Raw genomic sequence first — 19,858 nt, 5'->3', positions numbered from 1 at the left:
TCTAATCCTGGTTTACAAATAACAGCTGGGCCTGAGCCAGACAAACACAAACCCTTTCAAAGCTCCTGACCTGCTCACAAGTAGTTCCATAAACTCATTCAGTCATACCCAGTCTAGTTAGTTATCAAACTGCCACTGCATACAAAAAGCACAAAACACACAGCTCTAGACTTCTATGTGGTCTTTACAAACTTGGTTATGAGAAATCCAAGTGGTACTCACCACATGAAGAATTTTGTTCTCTGTTTCATATACTGTGCAATCCTGAAAAAGGAAAGCAGAAAAAGCAGGTTAAATTGGTCCAATCATTTTCCCTGCCTTTACTTACCCCTAAAGCAATTTGAAACAAACTGAAAACTCTTTAGGATGAAACAAAGTATTTCAAAGACTTAGACAGAATTGAAAAAAGTGTGAAGCTGCCACTTAAAGGAAATGAGATCCTGGTAAATGTTTCTATCTATTCACTAGCTCTAGTTGTTTCCTTCTTTGAGACAGAAAATACTCTTCCTACTTTACATGCTTTTGGCATGTACCAGCTAGTCACATGTCTACCACCCAAGTGCCTTCCAGCAGCCCCCCCTGAGCATGGACAAAAATGACCAGCTTCTAATGGTCCCACTGGAAAACAGAGATACCAGCAACAGTTTAAGTGACTGAGATGAACAATTCTGGCTGAGCTGAACTGACATTTTTGCACACTGTTGAAGAAGGGAAGGAGAACCTTGGTGGAGAGGGAAGAGGAGTTGGTTGTTTATAACACACCTTGACAAGAGGGAGGAGAAACACCTCACCCAAAGCTCACTCATTAAACCTGAGGCACACCCAGCCTGCTGGGACCCTGGGTACATCCTCAGTTCCTCATGCAGCATGTGAGGCAGCTTCCATAAGCAACACCAACAGAAGGGGGGCTGGGACTGCAAAGGTTTTTCTGACAGGCAAGAATCTCAGTGGATATAAGGAAATAGAATTCCCAAGGCAGAGAGCACATGGAATACAATCAATATTGGTGAAAGAACCACTCTTGAGTTCATTCAGGTGCTGTAACTTTGTGGTAATTAGTGCAAGCTCTGTTTGGAACAGATGCTTTACATCCTATCTAACAAACCACATGCAAGATGTGACTAAGTTTTCATGTTTAAAGTCTCATTTTAAAATCAATTTATCCTGCTAGGAAACCAACATTTTTATATGCAACTCTTTCAAAAAAAGAACTTTTAATCCATTAAACACTTCCAGTGTTACTCAGGCAAGAAAAGCCAATGTGTCCTTAAGCTTTATATAAAGCCATGTATGCAGAAGTAGCATGTTGATTGGGAAGCATTTTCCCAGTAACAGCTGTTGGCATTCAGGAAACATTTGCCAGTAAGTTTAGCCGGAAAAAAAATCTAACACATTTAATTATATGCAGACATCAATGAAGTATTTGCAATCTTAGTAGCAAAACACACATTTCATTGTTATATGTGGGAGGGCGTGTAACATTTTCAATCTGGATACATCTATTTTCTTCATGGTTACTTATGAATCATTTTGTAAAAATAGCAGGAAGAGATTGCAACATTTATATTGAAGAAAAAAGTGCTTTTAAGCAGATATAATTTCATTGGTAATAGGAAGAGTTTACTATAAGTTTAAACAGAGTTTAAAGAGGATACTGTTTGAGAAGTCTCTACTAAGAGAAGAAAGATTTAATTTCAAATGCTGTAGGAGTTTATTACAAACAAGAAAGCAGTGAATAACAGATAAATATCGCTAAATCCTTGAATTGAAAACTCCCCCACAATCATGAAGGAAAATAAAGAAATATGCTTTCTTCTGGCAAACCAAGACTATATATAAAAAAATTAAAATGCTTCTGAATCCACAAAAGATAGCAAAACAAGTGGAAAACTTATCAGGCATCCAGTCTATGAATAGATTCACCCTGAATTTTCCTCCTCAACACACCATTCCCTACAAATCCGGGGTTTGAGTAAAAGAATTGCTAAGTAAGTCATCACATAGTAACAGCAGATTGTTGATACTACATGCAGGCAAGAGAAAGTTCAGTAAACCATAAAAGACAGAAAGACTGGAGGACAGCAGATGCAATGCTTAGGTAAAAAAAAAAAAAATCCAAAATACACTTTGTCTATACATGAATGATACGCAATTAAACATAATGCAGGCATGAACTCTGGGAAATGTGCAGGAATGGCAAGAACTGTGATGGCAATCCAGAGCAGCCCTGAAGTCTAGGACTCAAAGAAACTTCGGAAAAGGTCACCAAGCAGATCCCTCAGCTTGTTTCCACTTCCTGCAGCCATCCCTAGAGAGGAGGGCTGAGACTGCTTCTAAACAAGCCCAGCAGCAAAAGCCACACGCCGCTTTCTGTCACAGGGAACAGTTCTTTCCCTTTGCTGCTTTGTGCTTTGTCTTTAAGCAAGGGCTAAAGAGAACTGTGCCCACCCTCCACAAACACCCCTTGGGTTTAGTGCTTATTACTGGGGGCTTCTACCATTTACAGTTATTGCTTTTTTATGCCCATTTCATTTCACCTAAAAGAGCTTAAAGCACTTGAGAACTATAAAAAGCCTCTAACTATGCAATTAGAAATAAATTTTTATTCTTAGTAGCAATACCACCCACACCTGGAGAATGTCTTTCTCTTCCATACAAGCCTATATCTTACTCCTTAAAGGTTTTCTTTAATATCTGTTTAACTAGAGTACCAAAATATTGCAATTAAGGTAAGAAACAGATCATATGCAAGTTTAACATCAACTTTTTTCTACTTTAGAAAAGCAAGAACACGCACAAAAATCTGCAACCAAGCTTTACTCCTACACAAGCTAAAAATTTGCTATTCACTTAGTTAAACCAATACTGTGATTATCCCTGAACTGAAAGGCACAGTTACAGCAAGGAGGAGATGTATTACTTCTACCTGTTTATTCTCAGAACTTTGCATATATATTCACTGCCATACTGTAAGTATACCTAGGCTATGTGATCTTCTAACCAACCAAACAAAACTTCAGCTGAAACACTGTAAGGTTATTTTCTAATTATGGATTACTTTCGAAAACATTAATGACACACATTGTTAATAAAGCAAAAAAAGAAATTCTGTTAATTTACATTTCCTGAAGATATAGTCAAATACTAGCATTAGTAATTTAAGGGAGAAAAATAGCAGAGCATCATCCACAAGAAAAAGGAGAGATTTAAAAGGGAAATACGATGGAACAACTTTATGAGTAATATCTGATCTTCATGGTCACTCTTTCCAGCTCTGCCTCGTACACAAAAATGGCAAAAGGGACCTTTGTCATACAGCTGGAACTATCCTAAAAAAAGAGAAACAAGAGCTCCAATATGGAAGGAAAAAAAAAAAAGCAATAAGGGAGGAAGATAAGAGCAGCAAGAACAAATCACACAAATCAAGGAGCAGGTTCTTCTCCATCCTCAATCCCAGTACAATTTCAAAACCTAATTTTAAGACTAGCAAGACCTACACCACACTGTAACTGAGAGGCATTGCTTTTTTCTTCCAGAAGTTCTGACCTTCACAACCTTCACATGGTCTCTACAAAAAAAAAAAACAAAACTAAATTATATCTGCACAGTTCCTACCATAATGTCATAAGGAATAATTGCTGGGGACGTTTATATTAAACCCACTGACTGGTGACAACACTGTAACATGTACACATTTTACCCATCACACCCCAGACACTGCTGGAACAAATCAGATGTGAGACCAACATATATAAAATACAAATATCTGTGGATTTTTTTTTTCCAAAAGCAGTGTTTATGATGCTTTATTTTTTTCTTTTTTGTTTCTTCTATCCTCAGTATTACCACCTCCTTTTTAGACATTTGTCTTAGAATCTCACTGAAGTGGGGAATGGGATCAGCTGATTGCACTACTACCTTCCTTATTCTTTGTTTTCTTTGCACCCACATTGATTAAGTCTCAACTGAACTCAAAATGTGAAGAACTGAGGTACAGACAACCTGCCAACTTACCCTACTGCTCCCATGTCCCACAGATAAAAAAATGTTCATGCAGTTCTCCATTACTATAACTGTGGGATAAATATTCTGCAGAAAACATTTCTATTTTTGCATCTATATGATTTGGTTTACAAGTCCAAGTTGGAAACCTGTCAAATTACCTATTGCAATCACCTGTCAAACATTTCTCTCAGTATACTAGCAGGCTATAATCTTAAAACTTTCCATCATTATTACCACTACTACAACTATTATTATTATTCATGGTTTTGCCATGTATTCCAGGCAGCTGACGCACTGCACTATTCGTGGCAGTCTTAAGTTCCTGTCAACTTCATACTTCAGAATAAATTATGCTAGTTCAGAAAAAGAAATATATACACAGAAATAGTTAATGGATTTTTTTTAAAAGGGAGAAATGCAGAAATATATGCATTAAATCTTTCACCAACATTTCAGCATTTCTAGTAAACCTTACATCAGAGCACCCAGAGCTGGAGTGGACTCCCTTCATTATATTTGCTTGTTCAGCAGAATGCCTTAGTTGCTCATGTATATGTAGTCATCCTAATCTATTTTCTCCTATAAGGCAAGGCAAATTCCTAGGCAGAACTGATATAGAAGCAGACTACACGATTTTCAGGAACAAAATGTCAAAATTTTCAGGTAACACATTAATCCAAAAGTGCCCTTCGTATATTCATATGATAGTAGCATTGCCTAAAAAGGCAGGCTGTGTGATTGATTCAACTGGAGCAACTTGTGAAGAGCAAGAGCTTGCCATGAAATCATCAAATCTCTGGGTAGCTTTTATGATGCTTGTGGTGGAGCTTCTTCACTTATTTCTTAATTTCTTTTTCCCTGCAGTCCAACTGAATTTACAGGAAGCTAATTATGATTAACAAAGTGATTAAGCTTTTTAATATATGTTTATGTATGTTAATATTGCACTGTTTTTTCCAGTATGCGGCAGATGAAAACTGGTAGGTAAATGTGTTAGGAACACCATTTAAAAGCAGTAGTAAAATTACCTGGAAAATGCATGAGAAATCCCACTCATCTTCCATGTCTAGTTTCAAGGGGGCTAGATTTTACATACTGCTTAAAAACATGTCAAATGGAATTGTTGTCATCATTGTTTTTCAAGTCATGCAAAATATTCTAAGCTATGCAGCTCCAGTTTTCTATTTGTAACTAAAATAATGAATTACATGATTGCTTAAAAGGGGGTTCAGACTCTCATAAATCGCCAAACCTTTGGCATAAAACCCTCTTGAGCAATGTAGCCATTGGCTGGAATTAAATCAAAAAATCCTTTACATCCCTTTGCTTCTCAAATTGATTAAAACTGTAACTGAATACTTTAATAGCAGTGTAAGTCAAATGGATGATCTGTTGGTCTTGCTACTTAGCAACAATAAAAAATAATTAACCTGAGAATGCCCAGATCATAACTTCCAGCCCCTTCAGTCTCAGGAGTGCAAAATAAGTTGTTCTGGCTCCAAGGTGCCTGTTTGAGAGTCACTGGGTCTAGGGAACTTATGCCATTGGCTCTAGAAGGGCTCATTTGGTTTGAAAATGAGCTGCCCAATTCAGCTAAAGCAAGAGAGCCACAGGACTGAGTTTTGCTGTTCATCACTGAAGGTCTTCACAAAAGTTCTCAACAATAATGATGACAAAGTCTAAAGCTTGGCCAACACATGAAGGTGGCAGAAGTTTTATAACCTTTAGTGTACTTCCATTCATTATTATCCTTACCGCTTTTCTCACACAAAGACACAGGTACATAGTTTCCAAACAGGTAAAAGAGTAAGACAGGTTGAGTTAATTTAGACTTTCACTAATTAGAAAATACATTGAAAATATATCTAATTCAGCTGAGGGCAGGAATAAACAATGACAGTTTTGAAACAGTAGACTTGAATGATATCCTGTAATGGTTTGGGCTGGAAGGGACCTTAAAGATCATCTAGTTCCTATACCACTGCCATGAGTAGGGATGCCCCTCACTAGACCAGGCTGCTCAGGGCCCCATTCAGCCTGGCCTTGAACACTGCCAGGGGTGGAGCATCCACAGCTCCTCTGGAAGACCCGTTCCAGTGCCTCACCACCCTCACAGAGAAGAATTTCAACCCAATATCAAATCTAAAACTGGTCTCTTTCAGTTTAAAGCCATTGCCCCTTGTCCTGTCACTACATGCCCCTGTGAAAAGTCCCTCTCCAGCTCTTTCGTAGCCCCTTTAGGCACTGGAAGGATGCTTATAAAGGTCTCCCTGGAGCATTCTCTTCTCCAGGCTCAACAACTCGGCCTGTCTTCCTAGCAAGAGGGACTCCATTCCTCTGATCATCTTTGTGATGTCCTCTGGAGTCATTCCAACAGATCCACATCCTTCTTATAGGGGGCATCAGAGCTGGATGCAGCACTGCAGGTGGGATCTCACCAGAATGGAGCAGAGTGGGGGAATCACCTCCCTCAATCTGCTTTTGAAGCAGCCCAGGCTATGGCTGCCTATGACAAAATGCTGTGTTCTGTAGAACATGATGATTAGAAAACTGATGGGTATTACGGAATCCTGCTTAGACTGTGATTTACAGCTTGACTGGGTAATTACTGGAATAATAGAAAACAAACTGACAGATACACAGCTCCCTTCAACCCCCTTCTCCAACCCCCCTTTAAAAGTACAAGGAACAAAAAACCTTAAATGCCCCAGAAGCTACAGAAGCTAGTAAGCAGGTAACATTCCCCTCTGGCAACATGCTAAGAAATAAGAGCATGAAACAGTCAGCCACTTCCTGATGTGCTTTACCACATCTTATATTTTGAGGTCTGGCAGGTTGTTGGATACAAAAGGTATGGACCTTGACACTGAAAATTACAAATGTTTGGAACAGAGAGAAGGGGAAAGGAAATACTTTTCTGTCTCTTATCTAACTAAAATGCAATAGGAAGCTCCTCCAAGCTATACAACACTCAGTGCTTGCACAGGTAACCCTTGGCTGCTGCCACAGCAAATGAATTTTAAAATTACACAGACACTGTTAAAATTTGCACTGTATTTCTAAGTAACCATCCCAAAATATGCTATTTCCATGACTTCCTTTCCACTGGGCTGCTCAAAAATCTCCCATTATGGCTGCTTCAACTGCAACAGTCCCAGGGAGCTCTATCCTTAACTCTCCCCTTTTCTGCAACCTCTTCCCTATTGCTCAGCAGCCTCCTAAAATCATGCTGCTTTAATTATCATCTCTGTGTGGATGAGTCACAGATCTCTCAGCCCTTCTGTTCACATTCACAGTTCAGAATCTCCTTCTGGATATTTGCCACCAGCCCTTACACAGGATGCTGAAGAGCTGCAATCACGTTTCTTCCCAAACACTCCCTGTTCCCCCTTTCTTTCCCTATCTCTGTCAACAGCTCCACCACCTTATGTCCCACAAGCTCACAACCTGGGTGCCATTTTCAACTCCTCTTCGCTTCCCACACAAATCCTGTCGATTTTATTCCCTCTGCCGTTCAGAAATATTTGCTTTCTTTCTCATTTATGCTACAGTTATTCAATTCCTGCAGTTTCTTGCCACTGGATCTATAACATCCTCATTCTATTAGAATTAATTCCCTTCCCCTCCACACTAATGCCAGTAAACTCATCTGAACCTGCAGGACCCACTTTGTCCTTGCCCACTGGAAATGTGCATATGAACTGAGAGAGGTGGGGAAAAGCAGAATGGTGAGCAGGCATCACAGTAAGAGGAGAAGGAAAAAATCTCTATTGGAAAAATACAATGCAACCTACTAAATAAATGCTATAAAAAAGGACATCTCTTATGCAACCTACACACATGCTTCTAGAAGTCTAGAGCCTTTCCCTAAAAATGCAATAAACCTGCAGTACTCTAAGTTCATAACCCCTGTGTACAAACTAATAGCAATTACTCAGCTTACTGAGTACAAAGAATTGCTTTAATTTTATTTAAACAATCTGTGTGGAGTGGTACCTATCACCATAGTAACAGAATACTTCATGTAGAAATTTAATACAACTTACATAAATCACCCACAGACCAAGCAACTACTGGGAAAAATTGCTTGCTGGATTAAGAGAGATGCAATAGGTACACTAAGCTCTTTTATTCTATCTTTCTGAAGTAATTTTCCATTTCCAGTTATTTCTCCTTTCTGTAAAAGACATCATATTGCTTTCCTTAGGGATCTGGTCACATATTAATTCTTACTTTGCATGTAGAGAGTTACACCTCTTCCTTTTTTCTAAAATGAGCCAGCACACCATTCAGTCAGAAGCCACAGCCAGTATTTTAGCACCCAGTAAAATCACTGATACTTGCTCATATATCCTTCAGAATCCAAGTGCTTACATGGCCTAAGTCAAATTTCAGCTGCTCAGATGATTTCTCTACTTGGTGACATTCTCAGAGGCAAAAAAAAAAATCCACTGAAACTATTAACAGATGAGAGATAGGAACTGAGAAAAAAAATTGTACATCCAAAGGGAAAAAAAAAAACAAACTCAAAACACTTCCCACACCTCTAAATAAGCCTCATGCATCCAAAACTGTTTTATATTGGCATGCAAAACAGAGCTTGTAGCACAATGTATTGCACAGTTCTTAAATTTTCAATGTCACTTCCAAGACAATTTAGAGGTAAATAACTTCTTAATTTTTCAGTTCTGCTTTTCTTCCAATAGTGTCATGGTAAATAATCCCAGTTTTAAAAATACAACTGCAGCAAAATATTGCATATTTTATATTTTTATAGGTGGTTATTTTGCCAATAGAAAAAATCAAATTATTTGAACTGAAAAAAAGTACTAATATTTAGGTAGAGAGCATTCCAGACTCGGCTACAACTTCAATGTTTCATATTGGATCATCTCAAATGTATGTATTTGTAATGGATTTAAGCAAACAAACACATTCATAGTCCTGAAATGAAGACAGACACTATACTGGCTCCTTGGCAACACATGGTTTCTGTAACTCACTGTACTGAACTGGAATGTGCTTCAGTGTACCTGGTTACAGAGAGTGCTCTGGCCCTGGGAAAGGAGATCAGTGTCCAAAGTAATAAATGCAGAATCTCAGGCTTCACATCTACTGCAACACCACACATTAATCATGGAAGTTGCCATGTATAAAGAATTACGCAGTAAGAGTGGCATATCCTGCGTGCCTCACTCAGATGGAGACTGTGATGGCACTCAGTGTGCACAGACACAGGGCCCACATCAGCCTTGTAAAGAAAGCTTTTGTTTAAAGGAAACATGAGATACAAAACCACATTTTCTCTCCTATCTACACTTTACCTAAGTTTTCACCAACTTTTCTGCAACTTTCTGCATGTGGTTCCATAGTCTCTGACTCCTTCACTGTCACCCTGACTCACTCAACCTCCATTTCTTAGAAAAATTTAACAGCTGCATTGGTTTACCAACACATGCCCTGTGAAAAAGAATACTCTTTTTTCACAAAATATTCTGCTTTGTGTTTCACTCTTCCCCATGTTCAGATACTGTCAATCATTAATCCGGAAGAAAAGCAAGTAAACAAAAAACAAAAAAAGCCTAAAAATAACAAAACAAGTCAATACCAACTCATTTTTGCTTTCTGGGCACTAAGTTTTTTACCTATTAAGCAATCGAGTATTTTGGTGGGTTTTGGTTTTCTTTTTTTTTTCCTTCTATCCCCTAGGAAAAGAAAATTACTTTCTCTGAGAAGGGAAAAGAAAACAAATTCACCTTTACAGGGTGGCAGCTTCATAAGCTACTTTGAAAATGTCACATCACAGACATATACAGCAGTACACAACTTTAGGAAGAAAACCCCATACCTCTTTACGGCACCTATCTGAAGGACAACTAATGAGTCATCAAATTAGCTCTAGTAGAGGTTCATCCCAATAGACTATTATTGACTTTTTAATCTTTCAGTTATTCCATGCCCAATTCCATTTCAAAAAGCACTTCAAAATTTACATCAAAAGAGAATATATATACAAGTAAACCATTTCAAGGGGAAAAAAACCTGTATAATCAAATAGCAGAAACACACTACCAGAATCAGAAAAAGGCATCAATGCTAAGTACCTCAGGCACTTTTTACATTACATTAAATTACATCTGAAATTTTCCATAAAAGTGTGCTTTAAAAGAAATAAGCTACTTTACTACGAAAAAGAGAAAAACATTGCTAAAGAGCATACCTGAGCATACATTTAAATACTTTGACATAGCTTCTTGTAAACAAACAACAGTTTCATGCTTCCCACAATCCTTTAGTTTCTATTTTTGACTATACATACATTATATGCAATACACATTAACTTTCAAAAGTGAAGAGAATAACTGCACAGATCAGTATGTATCCTGAAACACCACTACTGAGAGGTGCTTTGAAACCTATAGAACAGAAAATCTTGCATAAGAGCAGCACATGAAGGATACAAGATAAGTGAATTCCTGTCAGCATTACTGACAATGAGTTATAATACTCTCATATGAATACCCTTTTGATTTTATATACATAGGCAGATATTGCCTGTGAATTGTTTTCAAGGGGAGCTATTTAGTTATAACTTTCTCCCACATCTATCTAGCTACCTATTTGTACACTCCCCCCTCACTTGAACACTTAACAAATATGGGGCAGTTTTGTATAAACAACAAATATATACACTGTATAAACAGAGTGCTATGCATATAAATAGGAAACTTCAAGAATGTGGCCTCCTCATCATGCAGTATTTTTACCTAAATAGATGGGAAGGAAATGATTATTACCACAGCAGGCTAACAATTTTTTATGCAAACATTTGGTAATAAAGTTGGGGTGGAATGAATAATGCTAAAAATGTAAATAAAAAACTTTAAAATTTAATATGCAACTGTCTCCAGCAAACACACGTGGCTTTGAAAATCCCTACAATCTGGAGGCCCAAAGCAGCTTCAATGATGATCCAATCACAGCTTCACACCACTAAACTATTAAAACCATTTTATTAACTAAAGATACCTGAGATAATTAACAATTTGATATGACCTGAAATTTTAAAATTTTAAGCTATATTTTGTGAGTCCTTAAAGTCCTTAATAATTAGGACTTAAAAACAAAAGTGAGGAATTGTGATGGAAAAGATGAGAGATAATTTCTAAGACTGGCACTCAGGACATTAATTATTCTTCTTCATTCATGATTTTGATACTGTCCTTAGCAAATGAATAGAACCACTTTATATCACTGCATTTGAATTCTGAGTCAGAGCAGGGGAGCTAGGAAGGTAAATTTCCATTTTATCCTTTTAACTGGAAAACAAGCCTCTACTGACATTTCTCAGTGAAACTTAACACTTGAAACATTTCTCTTTTGAGTTTACAGCCGTGTGATTACAAACCCCACAATGACATAAAAAATAGTGCATTTTCCAAGAAATAATTTGTGATCCTTTTCAACATCTTTTATCTGAGAAACAGCCATGGCTAAAAGCCCAACAAAAACATCCCATGGGATGGGAAGTGCATCCATTGGGCAAGGAATATATGGATCCTTTCTCTTTTATATCTCAAATGCCTTTAAATGGGAAAAAAGTTCCAAACCTCTCAGCTAAAGCAGTGCACAGAGCACTTCTGTGTGCTCTATAGCACAGCTCTTAGCCCAAAATCACAGGTGCCCATAAAGTCCAGACAGTGCATTTGTGTAGGATTATCTTGGTCTCTCTTTGCTATCTTCTATCCTGGCTGCCACTTCCCAAATTGCATCACTCAGGTTCTCACCCTGTGTCATCCAAAATCTGAGGTGACCTCCAGAAGTTGCTGTGACAGCTGATGACAGAAGTGTGCTCTGTGCAACAATGCAAGGCAGATCCATGCCAGCCAAGTGACTGCTCTCCATCTCCACCCCAGTTACACAGCATTGCTTCCACCACAGCTCTTCAAAGAGGTCTTTAGGCAGAGAATAAAGTGCACTGAAGCTTTTCTAAAGGAGCATTTACAGGCCTACAGCTATGCTCCTACTGCAGCATACTCCTGAGTAAATCCCACCAGACACTAAAGCTGCAAGATAAACATCAGTGGTTTGAAAATGAAATAAACACCGCAAATCATTGTGAAAGCTGATTAAGGAAAGTAAAAAACATGTGATGAGGGCTACTAATGATCACTATTAAAGAGCAGCAAAAGAAATAGTGTGTTCAGCAGCAAAATTTTCTTTACTGTCTGTTAACTTACAAAGTCAATATAAAATTAGACTTTTCAGATATTCCCAAGATTTCCAGGGCTTCAATTTTAAAGAAGAAAGCTTCTTTAGTGAAACCTTAATGAATTTCTGAGGAATAAGAGCATTGAGAATAAAAATAAAAGCTATCTACAGATTCCCAAAGAAAGCAAGAAATCTGCTGTTCCCTACAGTTATCGGTCTAGCTACTGCTACCTTCTAAACCAAAATGAGCACACTCAAAAGGACCAACCAGTTCTTGGCTCCCACTGAAGCTGAATAACCCAGCTATCTAAGTCAACAGCAAGATTTCCATGAGCACCATCAAGAACAGGCTCTCATGTTCTTCCTGACACACATTTGTGACTGGAGTAATTCTGTCAACACAAATCTAAATTCATGAATGAACCTAAGGCAAACAAAGACAACCCAAAGCAATCTCCCATACACACAACCATAGCCGTTTGACATCTATCCTGTTCTATCAAGAAAGAACTTGATGGTACAGGATCTATGCCTTCTTTATGCATAGCAAAGGAAACAGAAAGTACAGATAATGCTCAGCCTTCAATTCCTACTGAGAGACAGATATGTGTAGGAGAGAGAACGCAAGGAAATGGTAGCAAAAAATAGTAACAGTCTCATGGATTTGTTTTTTAAATTCTTTTTTATCCCCTCTAGTTTTTCTGCAAGGAAAGTTTCTTACAAAAATGAACAAGAATGCAAGCCCTGAATTAGAGAAGCCATCAGCAAGGAGGACAGTATTAGGAGTCAAAACCTGCAGGAAGAGGCTGTGAAACAATATCCTAAAATCCTAAGGGGGAGGAAAAAATACCTCAGCCAAAATAAAGCAGCTGCATAGAAGCAGATGATTAGTGCAGGCTACAGTGATAACTTGCAGTGGTCTGAGGGGCCTGCTCTCACTGGCAAATATCCACTGCACACTGGCCTGTCAGGTCTTGGGCAATGTGCAACACACATAGAAAACCTGATAGTTAAAACAAAGCATGTGTCTTCTCACATTTTATACCAAAATCTGTCTATAACTCCAGCTTTTCTAATTATTTATAAGTTAAAACATAGACACTCATTAGGTTTTCTTAGACTTTATCCTTATAAGAGTGATGCAATACTGTCGTTTTAATTCATTATCTGCTTAGCTTTGATAATGAGGGAGATGCCCAATATAATTTAACTCTATGAAGAAACACAGTATTACAATTGCCTTCAAAATGTGCAAAATAATTCAAGCAAGCCACTTTAAGTTTAGTGCTTTTTATTCTTCATATTGACTACAGAATTGGATTTTTTTGTTTTGGTTAATAAATCTAAACATTGACTATAAATTAATCAACACCAAAAGTTCCTAATGGAACTCAGCTACTGAAGTTCTGTTTTTAAATTTTACAAAAGTCTTACTTAAAAAAGTTCAAAGGTATTAAAAATGTACAGACTGTATACCTTTTATAAACCTTTAAGCATTGTAAGAAACTGTTCTCTGCTGTTAAAAAGAAAAACTGCAACAGTTTTTCTGTAGATTTTTTATAAAAAACCCCTAAGCTAGTAAGGTACTATAAAATGCTTTGCATATAAAAGAAAACAAGACTCTGAGACAGAAAACCCACGTGATATTGAAAGATTTAATTTACATCCAAAAGAAAGCACAATGAAGAATCAGTGTGTTCAGTGAGCACATTAAAAAAACAGCAGCTAGGACATTTTGAAATGCACCATTGGAATGCATTTAAGTTGAGCACAAAACACATGTTTGAGACCACTAATGGAATTTTTCATTATTGTTCTTCTGAATATAGCCCAATTCAATTTCAGTAGATGCTTAGATTTAGGCACATAAATGCTCCTTTTGACTTCAAAGTATGGATTCATGAACCGCTTTCTGATTGCAGAACTATGTCATTTTTGGAGAAGGTAAAAATGCTGTTCTCCAAAGGTATTAAATAGTAACATTTATTATCATCCACACTGAAAAATATACCTAGAGAAATAACAACCTATACCACAGTGAATTAGCAGTATGATGGATAGGGATGAATTTTTCAGAAGAATTGATAATGACCTAATTCCTGGGAAATACTGCTGTGGTTGCTACTTTACCCACTTTCTCATTAATAGGGAAAATTGATCAGGTCCTCCTTCCCTCACCTAAAAACTATCTAAAGACAGTGATGGACAGCGGAAAATGACCAGTCTGGACAGCTAAGTCAGAAGTTTAGTTTTTCTTAGTTTGGTGTGATGCTTGCGAAAACCAGAAAGTGTCCTCAGTGCTCCTACTGCCTAGCACACTTTCTCCCTTTTTCTCCACTCTAACTTCTCAAGTGCAAACCATCCCTCAGACTTCTGCCTGGCAGCAGAGACCTTACAGTTCAGCAGAACAACAGACAGCAGAACAAGAGACAGACCTAACCCACAGACAGAAGGGCAGGGAAGGTTCCCAGGTTTGCATTCCCCAGTGAAACTCATTAAGCAAGTTACTTCTCAGTAACTACTTCTGAATTTCTTGAAGGTAGGATGTACAAAAATATAATCAAAATAGTCTAACTGCCCCATGGCAACATGTTTCAACAGCTGTCTAGATGATACAAACCTTAGGAAAGAAAGGATTACTAAAGTTCAATAAATATATATCATTTGAATCAGACAGGTAATTAAAATTGAAAGACAAAATATAAGAAATTAAAGATGCAAATTATCAGGTAGTTACCTCATTTTACAGTGATTATATTATACTAGAAAACCCAAGATAAATATTAGTGATGAGATATGCAGAGCCATATACACAGAACAGAAACTAGTACTATAAAACCAGAAAATAGAATTTTAAAAAAGCATTTACTAAATACTAGTATTCCCTTATTTTGATTGGACAATGATATAGCCAGTGTTAAACAAAATTGTGGGGAAAAATGTAATAGCCATTTACAGTTAAGAAAAAAATAAACTGCTAAGCAAACTGTCTCATACCTGTTGTACTATTGTTGTTAGTTCCAGACAGAGTTGTATGACATTATTTCTTGTAACTGAGTAATCTGTGACAGCAGCAAAAGGTGATCTAAAAAAAGAAGAAAAAAAAGAAAAAAGTTGAATAGCACTACCAGATATCCACCTGCAGTTTTAAGTTCCTCTTTCAGAAATTCCATTTATAAAAGCATTATTCCTAACAGTTTACTTCTGGACTACCTTTACTCCCCCAGAAGAAGCCCAGCTGGCCTTCTGCATTGGTTTGGGAATACCCTTATAAAGACAGCCAGAGGCACTACTTCCTCCTGTGATATGAACAGTGTCCAGATGTGAATGAGATCAGAGAAGCTTTTGGCTGATTCACTGGGATTCTTGGGATTTGATCTAATATCTGGGAGAAGTAGTAGAGGGACTTGGAATAGGTAGAATCTAGAGGGGGAAACAGCATTTAAAGCCAGAGATGCATCAATGAATGCTGAGAAGTGGCTGCAAAGTCTAAACTGGAAGCACAACTCAACATTCTCACACACTGTGCTACAGTCAGAACTACTTAGTGAAATGAACAGAGTAATCCAACATTCACAGACCTTACCTACATGTGTCCTAGCCTTTAAAAATTTTATATCAGGATATTTAAAATGCTTGACTACCTGGAAGCTTGCCTGCCTTCTAGAGGCACTGCTAAAATATATTTGGTTAGTGAAGCTGGCAGTCATCTGATTTGTGTTCTACAAGCCTCTCAAACTGTAAGCTCATATATGTGACTCATTCTTTATTCAAAGTAGCCAAACACTAGGCAGGACTGTTATTTTCTCTAAGAGGAGTCAAGAGCTTGACTTTATTAGGATTTTATGGGCATTATTAGCATCACAAAGATAGGATTTGTCTCCAATATACCTGCTTAAACATTTAAAACACACAAAAAACCAGGTGGTAGTGAGGTTGTCTTTATATCAGGATGGGTGACTGATACCTTCCCCAACTGGCTTCTTTCATCACTTCGCATACAGTTGCATCTACCTTGAAGAGTTTTACAGCACTGCTTGGTATTATGCCTTCCTTATTTAAGCCTAAAGATATTTCCAGTACAAAGAACTTTGCTATAAGCAAGTGCCAGTGATAGCTGTAAATACTCTGTTTCTACTGGTACTAACAGATTTCTAAATTACATTAATTCTAAACACAGAATTACTGAAATTTTAGTGTGGGCAGATTTGGAATTGTCCATTAATAACCCCATGTGAACTCCACTATCTCTGATGGTTTCATCTCATGCTCTCTTTCTTCTCTAGGGCTCTCAATTCAGCCCTGATGGTACATAAGACAGAATTAACTCTGAGGTGCTTAATTAAGTCAACCAGCTTCAATTTTATATAATACATCACACAATGACATCCACTTTCTGCCTTTATTTTCTAGAGAGGAAACCAGTACATTCCTTTAAAATGGAAGTACAGACACTGGAAGCTAAGGTAAGTTCCAAAAGGTGCCTTATGAAAGTCACTGGACATAGACGTACACTCACAATTCCGAGTCCAAGTTTTCTGCAGCAAATGACAACCACACAGTAGGGACACACTAGAGCAGGCCAACCCACAGGCAGACCCAGAGATTATTTCTGAAGTTTAGGACATATATGAACATATTAAAGGATGAAAGGTAACAAGGTAACTGAACTGCTTGGTTATGAACCACAACTGAGCTCAAGAAGTATTTGGGCAATGCTTTCAGGCACATGGAGTCATTGTCAGAGTCAGGAGATGGACTCCATGATCACAATGGGTGCATTCTAACTTGGGATTCTGTGATTCTGTGATGATTGTGTTTGAAGAAGTACATTAGTCAAGATGTACAAAACCACCGATTTTTCCTTCCATAATTGTAACTACTGAGGTTCTGAAATCTACCTGAAACCTTGATTTAAAAAGGTCATGCTCATTTAGGAACTTACTTTTATTGAAGATGAATGGAATCAAACTAGCAAATGGTATTATTTTACTTTAAGTATGGGTGTTAATACAATTTGATCCTGAAATTACACAACTGGAATCTATTTGACATTTCACAGCCTCCAGCATTTCTCTAAACAAAATCACACAGTAGGCTTTGGCTTCTAATACCACATCATCCTCCCCCATACTTTTGTAATTTAGTTTGGTTTCACGGTTCATGAGAAAAATAAGAGTATTTTTTACCATCATTACTCTGAGTGAAAATCATTAGAAATGCCCCAAATAAACTTTGTTGACTTTAAAGAGCAGGCAAAGGGACTGAGATATTACTCATTTTAGTTACATTTAAGTTATCCCAGTGAAGACTTACTGGCAGCAGCATGTCAAGCAGGCAGCAAGGGTGTCAGCGGGAGAAGACTACTACAAATCAACAACTAAGATGTAAGATTTTGAGAAGTGCTTCACAACTTAAAAAGATAAGGAGGCAGATTCATAGTTTAAATAAACTCTGCTTCTGCAGAAAACCAAAGGGATCCTTCAATTGCCTCCTCTGGAAGTCTCTGCAGCTTTTAAACCAACTCCCTTGCATCAATTTCTGCAGATGCCTCTCTGGGGTATTTTCTCCCCATCTCCAGTTCAGACCCCATCCCTGGAGGCAATCTACATGCACAATTACACAGCCACTTCTACACAAGCAGCTGGATAAATGGGAAAGACCTCTCTAAATATGTGCCTCCAAAGGAAATGTATTTTGGGATTCCATCCCAAGCCTCAACTTCAGTTGCCAAAGTCCAGCAAGATTCAGTGTAACAACACGCCAGCAGTTTCAAAAAAAAATAGCAACAGAAACTTCACTGTAGTATCACCAACTAGATTTCACATGAGACACAGTGAAAAATCTGACAAAAAAAAAAAAACCTCTTCATTAGTGATATACCCATTGCTTACAATTTTAATACTGCACAATATTATTGACTGTGAATAGATGAATCAACTTGTATAAATGCAAATAAAGCCTACATATAGTATAACTTCAGATGGCTGCTAAAACACTTTCTTCCTTGAGACCTGCACCAGGTGTAAGAAATTCCCTGTTTAATTAGACAACTTCTCTCTACTTAAAAAAAAATAATATATCCTTGGCTTGGCAAAGTCACTTCCATCACTTGCAATGCTTCTATGCTTTTCTTTCAAAGCCACATTTTTCGCAGACTCTAGGACCTTCAGGTCTGAGGAGCCTCATACAACTACAGTGAAGAAAATTCCCTGAGAAAAACTTGCAATTTTCAACACCTGTACTGTCCAATTTGGTGCTTTTAAATTAAAACAGGAAGTAAAGAACTGCCTTGTTCTGGGGCCACATGTTGTCTCACTTCCTGCTGTAACATTGATCTGTGTCTCATTGTCTCACCTCTCACAGGCATTTCCAAGATATTTCCAACACACATTTCCCTCTTTGTGGAAGATTTTTTTACTGTTTCTCATGTAATTTGTTTGTTCTTCCTTCAAAATTGTGATTTCCTTACAACACGCACATGAAAACACTTTTGTAGCTCCACAGCATGCCTACCACATGCCCTTTCCACATTTCCTCTTCCAAACCTCTGTTGGTTTCCCATTTTCATTATTTCTCTAACCCTTCTTTAACTGATATCTTAAGGAAAATAAATTTACACAATCACGTGAATGCTTTTGCAAACACATCGTATTTTTTGCCTTAAGCCTCCCATTTTCTCCATCCTTCTCCTTTCCAACACTTGAGGCCATTAGTAATTTTCAAACCACTTTCACAAATGAGTGGGTAATGGGTTTCAAGGATAATTAAGTTCATAGATATTTTGTGATCATGAATACAGCTGAAAAAGTGGGAACCATGATATTTTGTCACTGTGCAAACCCACATTGTGAACCTTTACCTTATGATACACCAGGGTAAGATGAAGAGCCTTGAAACACCTCATCCACAGGGAAAAAACACTGATGCTTACTTTTTTTTTTTTTTATTAACACTAAAGTCCATCAACTTCAATGCCCTGATCTATATAGTATGTAAGCTTTTCCTAAGATAAGGCATGAAAAGGCGACAGGTTCTTTACACACTTTTTTAAACCAGTGTTGGACATAAATAATCTAACAGCTCTGAAATGTGACTTTGTTTATACACATGTAATGTAGGCTGCAACACACATGCATATGTGTACACTTTTATGAATTGAGACCTAATTAGCATTTTTAGCAGCATCAGCATCTTTCAGAATGAAAAAATAAGTTATATTATTAAACATTCATTCATGAAACCACCCTGAAGGACTATTAGAAAAACCAGCCACATTAACATAGCACAGCTAATTCCATCACAGAATTAGAAAATAATACAATTCAACAGCTATTAATAGTCACGACTACTGATTCCACATGAAGAAAAATCCTTCAAAAACAATTAAAAACTTGCAAAGGAGATGCATACCCTCAGTACTTCTACATTATCAACTTTTTTGTCCTCATACGCTTTAGCCTCCTCATCTGTCTTCTTCATATAACATTAAGGGGAAATAATACATAGAAATAACAATTTTCATTTTAAAAAGTTGCAATTTGGACAAATTCAGACTGCTGTTAGTAAAACCATAACCCAAACCAAAAATTCATCCTATTTCACCATTAGTTGTAGTACTGAGATATTTTATAACAATAAA

General features: G+C 37.4%; 1 protein-coding gene across 7 annotated transcripts in view; it reads right to left on the bottom strand.

Annotated features, from left to right (window-relative positions):
• The window catches only part of CNKSR2 (connector enhancer of kinase suppressor of Ras 2), a 207,030-nt gene that overhangs the window by 132,293 nt on the left and 54,879 nt on the right, over positions 1-19,858 (bottom strand). For all 7 annotated transcript variants that reach the window (XM_059467046.1, XM_059467047.1, XM_059467041.1 and 4 more), the window contains exons 4-5: positions 15,214-15,301; positions 223-264 (exon numbers count right to left, since the gene is read on the bottom strand). In XM_059467046.1, the coding sequence (XP_059323029.1) occupies positions 223-264; positions 15,214-15,301 (130 nt within the window). The remainder of the gene's footprint in view (positions 1-222; positions 265-15,213; positions 15,302-19,858) is intronic.

The sequence above is a fragment of the Ammospiza nelsoni genome, chromosome 2 (genome assembly GCF_027579445.1).
Source record: "Ammospiza nelsoni isolate bAmmNel1 chromosome 2, bAmmNel1.pri, whole genome shotgun sequence".
Classification (NCBI taxonomy): domain Eukaryota; kingdom Metazoa; phylum Chordata; class Aves; order Passeriformes; family Passerellidae; genus Ammospiza; species Ammospiza nelsoni.
This window is presented reverse-complemented; position numbering and strand designations above follow the sequence as displayed.